Here is a 9176-nt window from a genome sequence, read left to right on the forward strand (position 1 = left end):
GTTACATGCTATACATATTGAAAAAATATGACAAAAATATAGGTACAAAGGTGTGTTTTTTGCAGAAATCCTGAAGTGCCTCTGGTCAAATATCACCAAATATATCTACTGTGACTTATTATCAAAAACTGTGAACGAGACCCAAAGGAACTTAAAAGGTTTTGACCTTCTTTACAGAAAAATCAAATCAAGGTAAGTGGGGTTATTTGATTTGTCCAATTGCAAAAAAAATTATTTCTACTGGAAAATAATATCAGTATTGAAACTATAAGACTGAGATAATTCCATTCCCTTTGGAGATGCTGAGAGCATCAGGAACAACCCAACGTGAGTTTTATAGACATTTTAATTATATTCTACTTTTCTTTTAATTGTTTTCCCCCACTTTTCTGAAACATATGCAATAGACGCTAGGTTTTCATTTTGTGTACCATATTTTTGACATAAACTAACACCAAATTTCTACTACAGTTGGACACATCTCTGTTTTTTAAAGCATTTTTTCCTATGGCTCCACTGAAATAGAAAAAAATGATGATGATGGAACAGAAATCTTCACTTCGGATCCATTTCTCAGTCTGCATACCTTTCCTCTCTGTATAGGTGATATTTCTCACATTGAACTTAAAATAAACCCCTGGCTCTATTCTTGATCAGTAATTCAACTTTCAATTTTGCAATCATCCCCTTCAAACTTACTAAATTACAAAGATAACAGATGTAGATAATGAAACACTTGAAATTGTTTTCTGGAGCAAAAGTTTTAAATGAACAATCTAAGAAAAACTTGTAAATAGTAAAATTCATCCATAGCTACATTAACATGTTACTATAAACATGAATCTAAACAATAAACACTATGAGTTTAATTTAAATGTTAACTGAAAGACTTCTCCTGCCCTAAAAATTTTTGCTTTGCCACAGATTTCCTTCGCTAGTTTCTTGATTTGACACGACTATTAGTCTTTCCTCTGATATAGACAAAAAGGGCCATTGTCTGCAGAAGTCCAGTGTGATGAGGTATAGGAAATAATTGAGAAGCAAAGGAAAACGAGGAGCAGAAAAGTTTTGTTTAGTCTTTTTTCATAAGCAATGTGGAGTTAATTCATCTGGCAGAGAGCTTGATCTCAAGAGATGACATAAAGCATGCGTTATGATCAGTGATGGGACGAAGGTAGCATAAGATGTTGGGGCTCAAGGAACCAAGAGGGGCAGCCTGTTTGGGTGGGCCACCTCTGGAAGGCTGTGCATCAAGGTAGCAGCATGAAGGAGGCAAGCTAGAGGAGAAAGACTTCTCACAGATGCCCACCCAATCTGACCCCAAACACCTAGGAGAGAAGGAAGGAGGCAACTGAGACACATTCTACTTAATGCCTCGGTTATATCAATTACCACCAAAAGTCAGGTCAGAGTGGTGATAAAGAAAACTTGGACCAGCAGTCAGGAGACCTAAGCTCTGGACCCAGCTATCACTCCAAGTCTCTGTGAACTTGGGCCAGATGCTTTACCTCTCTGTGCCTCATTTTTTTCTATTTGTAAAATGAAAACAAGATAGACTAGGTAAACTCTTAGGTCTTTTTAAGAGCAAAGATCTTATGATTCTATCATATACACATTTCTTATTAAAAATAGTGAGACTTGGGTTGAAAGTAGACTAGTTTAAAAGAAAGTAAAAGAACTACTTTTGATTTACTTGTGGGCAAGATGACAGATTTGGACTTTTTAAAGCACTGAGGATAATTTAGTCAAGACAATGAGGCTATTAAGCCTGAACCTTGACCTCTAGCATATGAATGAGCAAGTCCACACCCATTTGAGGAGTGGAGGAGAAGCAAGCCTCCCTCACCCTCTCCAGATGTTCTAAGGTTTCCAGGGTTTTATCCAGCCTCCTCTAAAGAATTGTTCAAAAAATGCCACAGCCACATTGCCAATTGTCCAGCAGCTTGGCAAAAAGCCTCTACCTTCTGAAAACTAGATAATTGAAATTACAGTGTCAAGGCATCACGACATAGCCAACAGGGGAGCAAATTGTTTGGGTTAGTGAAAAATGCAATAACAAGACAATAAAGAAAGCTATGTTCAAGGCCAGGATTTGTGTGACGTTGGACAAATTACATATTTGGAGTCAGAAGTTTAATTTCTTCTGTAAAAATCTGTAACCTAAATCTGAGCACTGATATCTTACCACAATAAGGGAGAAACAACTTATTTGGTCTCTCCCTATCTAAAATTGTTTTATACCTCTTAGTAAATCAAGATTCTCTATTCTGTTATTCCAAAAGTGTGCATTTAGCACCTACTATGTGTCCAACATAATTTAAGATGCCGAATAGGGAATTTAAAATAAGATATTTGATCAGATATTCTAGGTAGAGGGGAAAGTCATGAGCACAAAAGAAATTAAGAGACCAAATAATCGATGCCAATACTGGTTTGTTTGTTTTTCTAATTCTTGACAGGAGTGTCCAACAAAGAGAATGGAAGAGGCTGGCCTACTCAATCAAACTAATTTAGTGACATATTTTCAGCTTCGAGGTTTATTTGTAAATCAGAAGGTACAGGTGGCTGTGTTTGCCATGTTCCTCGTTTTCTATGCCCTGACTCTGATTGGGAACATCCTCATTGTCATAACTATTATCTATGACCACCGGCTTCATACCCCCATGTATTTCTTCCTCAGCAACCTGTCCTTTATCGATGTCTGCCACTCCACAGTCACTGTCCCCAAGATGCTGATAGATACCTGGTCAGAAAAGAAGCTCATTTCCTTTGATGCCTGTGTTACTCAGATGTTCTTTCTGCACCTCTTTGCTTGCACGGAGATCTTTCTCCTCACTGTTATGGCCTATGATCGGTATGTGGCCATTTGCAAACCCCTGCAGTATATGACAGTGATGAACTGGAAAGTATGTGTGGGGCTGGCTGTGGCCCTCTGGATAGGGGGGATGATCCACTCTATATCCCTTACCTCCCTCACTATCAAGCTACCCTACTGTGGTCCTGATGAGATTGACAATTTCTTCTGTGATGTACCTCAAGTAATCAAACTGGCCTGCACTGATACCCACATCATTGAGATTCTCATCATCTCCAATAGTGGGCTAATCTCCGTGGTCTGTTTTGTGGTTCTCGTGGTTTCCTATGTAGTTATCCTGGTAAGTCTGAGGCAGCAGATCTCTGAAGGCAGACGGAAGGCCCTATCTACCTGTGCAGCCCACCTCACCGTAGTCACACTGTTCCTGGGACACTGCATCTTCATCTATTCCCGTCCATCCACCAGCCTCCCCGAGGATAAGGTGGTGTCTGTGTTTTTCACCGCTGTCACCCCAAAATCTATACCCTAAGGAATGAAGACATGAAGAATGCCTTGAACAAGTTAATGGGTAGGAAGGAAGGGAAAGAAAAAAAATGAAAATGTCTAAGCCCATAAGATGCTTTGTGTTCCAAATCAAAGAAATACCTTGCAAAGAATAAATTACATACCACGTTTATCAGACTAGTCATGTGCCTCATAGGGATATTTAGGTCAATGATGGACCACATATACGACAGTGGTCCCATAAGATTATAATGAACCTGAATTTCCTGTAAGAAATGGAAGGATAGGTGGTTCAGAAGGAATATCATTTCTCTGATGGGAGCAATATCTGTGGGGTAGATTCCCTCATTCACAGCACCTTAATTTTGAGTGCACAGATTACATCCCAATCAGTCAGACACTGACTTGTTTCAGCACAGAGGAGCCTGTCCCCACCGTGCTACAGATTCAGAAGGCAATATAGCCCTCTCAGATCTAGCTCGATGGTCTTCATAGTACGTTGCTGCATAAGATCCTGTACAAGGACACAAGTCCACAGGAGCTACCTTGACAAGTATTAAGTGGCGCTGTCACTTTAGTAAGTTTTCTGTGGTAGTGTGGAGCCAGCCTGTCAATGTATTTTGGAAATATTTTTAGGTCGTAATAATGTAAAGTATAAGTAACTTTTATTTCTTCCATCAATTTAATGCCAGAGAGAGTCCTTTGTGTCGGATGGGGTCAATGGAACTTAAAACAAATTTTCAAAGTCAAAACATTAAGTCCTCATTTATATACCCTCTCCCTTTTATTTTATTTATTTATTTATTTTTTATTAAGTTTATTGGGGTAACGTTGGTTAATACAATTATATAAATTTCAGGTGTACATTATCATTTGCCATCTATATATTCTATTGTTACCACCCAAAGTTCAGTTTCCTTCAGCCATCATATATTTGATCCCCCTTACCCACTTCACCTTCTCCTTACCCCCCTATATTTGACCCCTTTTACCCCATCTATCTCTCCCTTCATCCCTTACCCCCTACCCTCTGGTAACCACTAGCTCATTGTCCATGTTCCTGAGTATCTGTTTGTCCTGTTACACTCTCCCTTTTAAACACCCTCTTTTTTTAATGACTATCACAAAGTTCCTTAATCAGACCACTATTTCAACATGCACTAGCCTAAACCACATTGCCATGACGATCCTTTATCTTCCTTTATCTCTCCATCTTGATGTCTTATTCTTACTGATCCTCAGGCCACTTTTCACTCCATCCTATCAGTCACTATTATGGTGATCTACACCTTATCCAGCCAATGTCTCCTTGATATTCCAATCAATCCAGCCCACATCCCTGTTCATGGAGCAGCACTGACAGCTTCGATGTTCTATTTCTAACACTTTGAAAGGAAGTGATTGGGGGTGTGGAACAGTATTTACAAAGTCTACAGTGGTGTACAGTAATGTCCTAGACCTTCTCATCCACTAACCACTCACTCACTGACTCGCCCAAGGCAACTTCCAGTCCTGCAGGCTCCATTTATGGTAACTACCCTATACAAGTGTACTATTTTTATCTCTTATATCATATTCTTACTTTCCTTTTCCTATGTTTAGATACACAAATACCACTGTGTTACAATTGCCTATAGTATTCAGTACAGTAACATGCTATTCAGGTTTCTAGCTTAGGAGCAATAGGCTATACCATATAGCTTAGACGTGTAAGTTGGCTACACCATATAGATTTGTGTAAGTGCACTCTATGATGTTTGCATGATGAAATCACCTAATGATGAATATCTAAAAATGAATCCCCATTATTAAGTGACACGACTGTACATGACTTATCAAATTATCTTCTGACCCAATATCTGACAATTATAGCAAGAGCTATGATTTCCAATATCTTCAATACACTGGAAATTGTTCTAGTCACTTTGCCTTTACTTAATTCTCATAACTCATTTTACACATGAAGAAACCAAAGCTCAAAGAGAGCAAATAGCATGCTAAAGGTCACCCAGCTAGGAGATGATGAAGGCAGGATGTTAACCTAAGCATATCAATACGAACTCATGCTATTTTCACCACCATGCTGTTTCTCCCTGCTTTTGTCTTAGGATCATAACTAAGGTCTAAACAACCCTTTAGATTTCTGGGAAGATCTTGCCTACATCAGTCATTCAGATGCTTTCCTAAATAGCCTAAGAAACATTGGTAAATCAGACAAAGTGAGTTTGCACATGACTTTGGTGACTTAGAAGACTTTGAACCATTAAAGTCATTGATATCCTCATGTGTCCAGAAAAAGTCTGCCATTAGAGCCATGAAAAGGGAATGTGTTATTATTCATTTATTTGACAAATATTCACTGAGCACCCATTAAGTGCTAAGTACTATGTTTATAGTTATAAATAAAACAAACATATTGTTTATCCTTCATGCAGTTTAGAATTTAGTGAAAATAAGAAAAAGATACAAATAATTTTTAATTACATGTTATAACAAATGTTGTGAATGAAAACTAGGATGTTATTAGAGGTTTAGAGAAAAGACTGTCTTTAGTTTGGGTAGTCAGGGAGAGCCTCTCTGAGGAAATCACATTTAAGCTAAAATCTGAAAGACGAAAAGGAGCCAACCATGAGAAAAGAGAGGTGATGAACATTCTAGGCAGAAGAAATGACAGGCGTGGAGACCTATGTTGGGAAAGACCTTGGCTTGTTCCAACAAGTGAAAGACCAATGTGGTTACAACTTAGACTGTGAGAGGTGACTGACAGAGAATGGTGAGAGGTAACATTGGAGAGGTAAAAATAATACTTTCATGTCCTCTCAAGGAGTTTAGAATCTTCTTCAGTACAATTGGAAGCCACCAGAATGGTTTAAGTATAGAAGAGGCATGATATAACTTAATGAAATTATTTTAATATTATGTAGAGAATTCATTCAACTAAGCATTTATTATTAAACGTTAATAGTCACTCAATTTTGCACTAATTGATGGGAGAAAATACCAAGGAGAATAAAACATAGGTATAATCCAGCATGTTGAATCTAGTTTTGGGAACACACATTGTAACATTGTGATAAGTGCTCTAAGAGTGGTGTGTGCTAAATGGATTGGAAAAACAGGGAATATGAGGAAGCTGGTCCAGGCAACAGTATTTCACACAACTATACAAAAAGCATGGCATATTGGGACCCAACAGGTCTGTCTGACTCCATTTGTGAGAAGGGCATGCTTATATGCAGCTGAGATTTCCTTGGTAATCAATGAAAGTGTAATCATTAAGCTTGTGATCAATAAACCTGTGATCTCATATTTTTTATGGTAATTTTGCCAGGAAATGTGTTGGGAAGGAAATTCAAGCCATACAAGACATTTCAATTATACAGAGGCATGGTTATGAAGGCAACCTGTAGTGTTTCTGGGTAGCATAAGTTAACCTCCAACAGACAAATCTAATAATTAATGGAATAGTCTCTTTCCCAAAGATAACTCTCTGCATAGTATAAAACTGCATTCATTGGAAATGGTTAATGTAATAACAACTGAATTTGAGAATTAGAGAATTTGTCCTGAAATACTTTTATCACAAGCAATGGCAGACAATAAGGATATATAACCTATCAAAGAACCCAAAAAGAACCACCTTGTGCAGCAATCAGCAGCACAGAGGAACAATGTAATGTGATAGACAAGACGATGCTTCTTAGAAGTCCTTACGGTGGTAGCTGGTAAAACTAAAATAGAACAACAATGTCATGTTTCCTTTTTTTCCATAGTTGGAAGGAAATTTCTAATACTACCCATTTTCAATTGTGTTAGTCCTCACAGCTCTCTGGGAAGGTAAAATAAAACATTTATTCTCCATTTCACAGAAAAAGCTTTTTAGACTCAAGGATAAGATAAAATGTGTTTAGCTACTGAATAAATAGAAGAGTAAAGAATAAAATGAAAATATCTTGGCTCTTGGTTCTGTGGTTGACTTACTTTAAAGGGGAACAGGGATCATTATCTATGTAGAAATTTGTTTAGTAACTTTGTATTCAACAGTTAAATCCCTCACACTATGCAATAGAGTAACTAATATTGCCATAATACAAATGAACAAATAAGGCATTAGGAATTTATTTCTGTATAAAATGAACTAATGGGTGTGAAAAATCTGTCTGTGTAAAAGTCCTCAATGTTGAGGCATAATTAGATCATTTTTCTAAGTTTTTCAAGTGTATATAGTAGTAAAATCTTGGCCTCATTTACCACAGATATATAAAACTATGATTTGACTTTGACTTTATTGAAAATTGTAAGGGTTTAATATGCTATATTTACCTGTCAATTTTCAAGTAATGATGTTTAGATATTTTTATGAGCAGCCCCTGTTTATCTAATAAACTGTTCCTGATTCTTTGTCTTTTTGAGTCCTTTCTGTCATTTTATTGATTATTTACCTTTTAGCCAGAGTTAGTGTGTCACTCATTCTGTAATTATGCATGTAGATATTCCTATTGTTGGTGGCCAATTCTCTGGACTACTCATAAGCATTATTTCTACAAGTTAACAGAACTTGGTAGAATAGTAACCCAAAGGGCTCGATCAATTTTAAATTTCTTTCATAATAAGCAAAGATCAGATATATTTTTAATATTAAGTGTATTCTATATCATTTCATTAGTTCCATTAAAATTGATACTATAACAATTTTATATAGCAGCTCTATGATCATGTATGGTAGGATCCTCTAATCCTACACCCTTAGGTCACAGTATATCATCATCCTTTTTCCCTAAGGAATGTGTCACGGAGTCTTCTTAATATGATCTTCCGCAGTCCACAATAATCTGATATATTTTATCTCAATGAGTGATACCAGTTAATTCAGTAAATCAACAGCTTGAAAATTATGTAAATCTAAGCATCCTCTTAACTATATTCACCTGTTTGTTTCTTCAAATAAACTTTATAGTATTATTAGAAAATTTACTGACAAAACCTTGTGAGTACAGCCACTATGGAAAACAGTCTGGAGGTTCTTCAAAAAATTAAAAATTGTTCTACCTGTGACCCAGAAATTGCACTTCTGGGTATTTATCCAAAGAAAACCAAAACAATAATTCGTAAAAATCTGTTCATCTTTATGTTCATGGTAGCAATATTTACAATAGCCAAGATATCAAAACAACCTAAATGCCCATCAACAGATGATTGGATAAAGAAGTTATGGTTCATATATACATAATGGAATATTACTCAGCCATAAAAAATGAAATCCTACCATTTGCAACAGCATGGGTGGACCTAGAAGTTATTACACTGAGCAAAATAAGGCAGACAGAGAAAGATAAATACCATATGATTTCGCTTATATGCGGAATCTAAGGAACAAAAGAACAAACTAATCAAAACCAGACTCACAAATACAGAGGACAATCTGGTGAAGGCCAGTGGGAATGGGGGATTGGGGAGCTGGGAGTAAGGACTGTATAATTAAAGAAATACAAATTAGTAGTTGATAGATGGTCACAGGGTGGGGAGCACAGCGTAGGGTATGCATTCAACAGTAATGTAATGGCTATGTGTATAGCCAGAGGGGTGATAGAGTAATTGGAGGGATCATTTCATAAACTACATAAATGCCCAACCAATGTACTGTATACTTGAAACTAATACTAAAATAAAATGCTAAAAAAAAGCCAAAAAAAAAAGAAAGAAAAATCCTGTGGGTTTTTTATAAGTACATTAAATTTATAAATCACTTTAAGAAGGTCCATTATATTAACAATGATTTTTATTCTCATTTAGAAACATGCATATATTTCTACCTCTTCAAGTTTTTCTCAGCAGAACTTTCTAGTTTTGTTTCGTT

The 9176-nt window shown here is 36.6% G+C and overlaps 1 protein-coding gene across 1 annotated transcript; it reads left to right on the forward strand.

Annotated features, from left to right (window-relative positions):
- Window positions 1-2406: 2406 nt before the first annotated feature.
- Window positions 2407-3479, forward strand: LOC102897879 (olfactory receptor 4E1). Its single transcript, XM_015592798.1, has one exon. The coding sequence runs from the start codon at window positions 2478-2480 to the stop codon at window positions 3342-3344; it is 867 nt and encodes a 288-aa protein (XP_015448284.1). The 5' UTR covers window positions 2407-2477; the 3' UTR covers window positions 3345-3479.
- Window positions 3480-9176: the final 5697 nt, after the last annotated feature.

This window comes from Pteropus alecto, unplaced genomic scaffold (genome assembly GCF_000325575.1).
Source record: "Pteropus alecto unplaced genomic scaffold, ASM32557v1 scaffold2151, whole genome shotgun sequence".
NCBI lineage: Eukaryota > Metazoa > Chordata > Mammalia > Chiroptera > Pteropodidae > Pteropus > Pteropus alecto.

Bases quoted from the DNA above. Each gene is read 5' to 3' on its own strand.
- LOC102897879 (XM_015592798.1), top strand. From the start codon at position 2,478: ATGGAAGAGGCTGGCCTACTCAATCAAACTAATTTAGTGACATATTTT.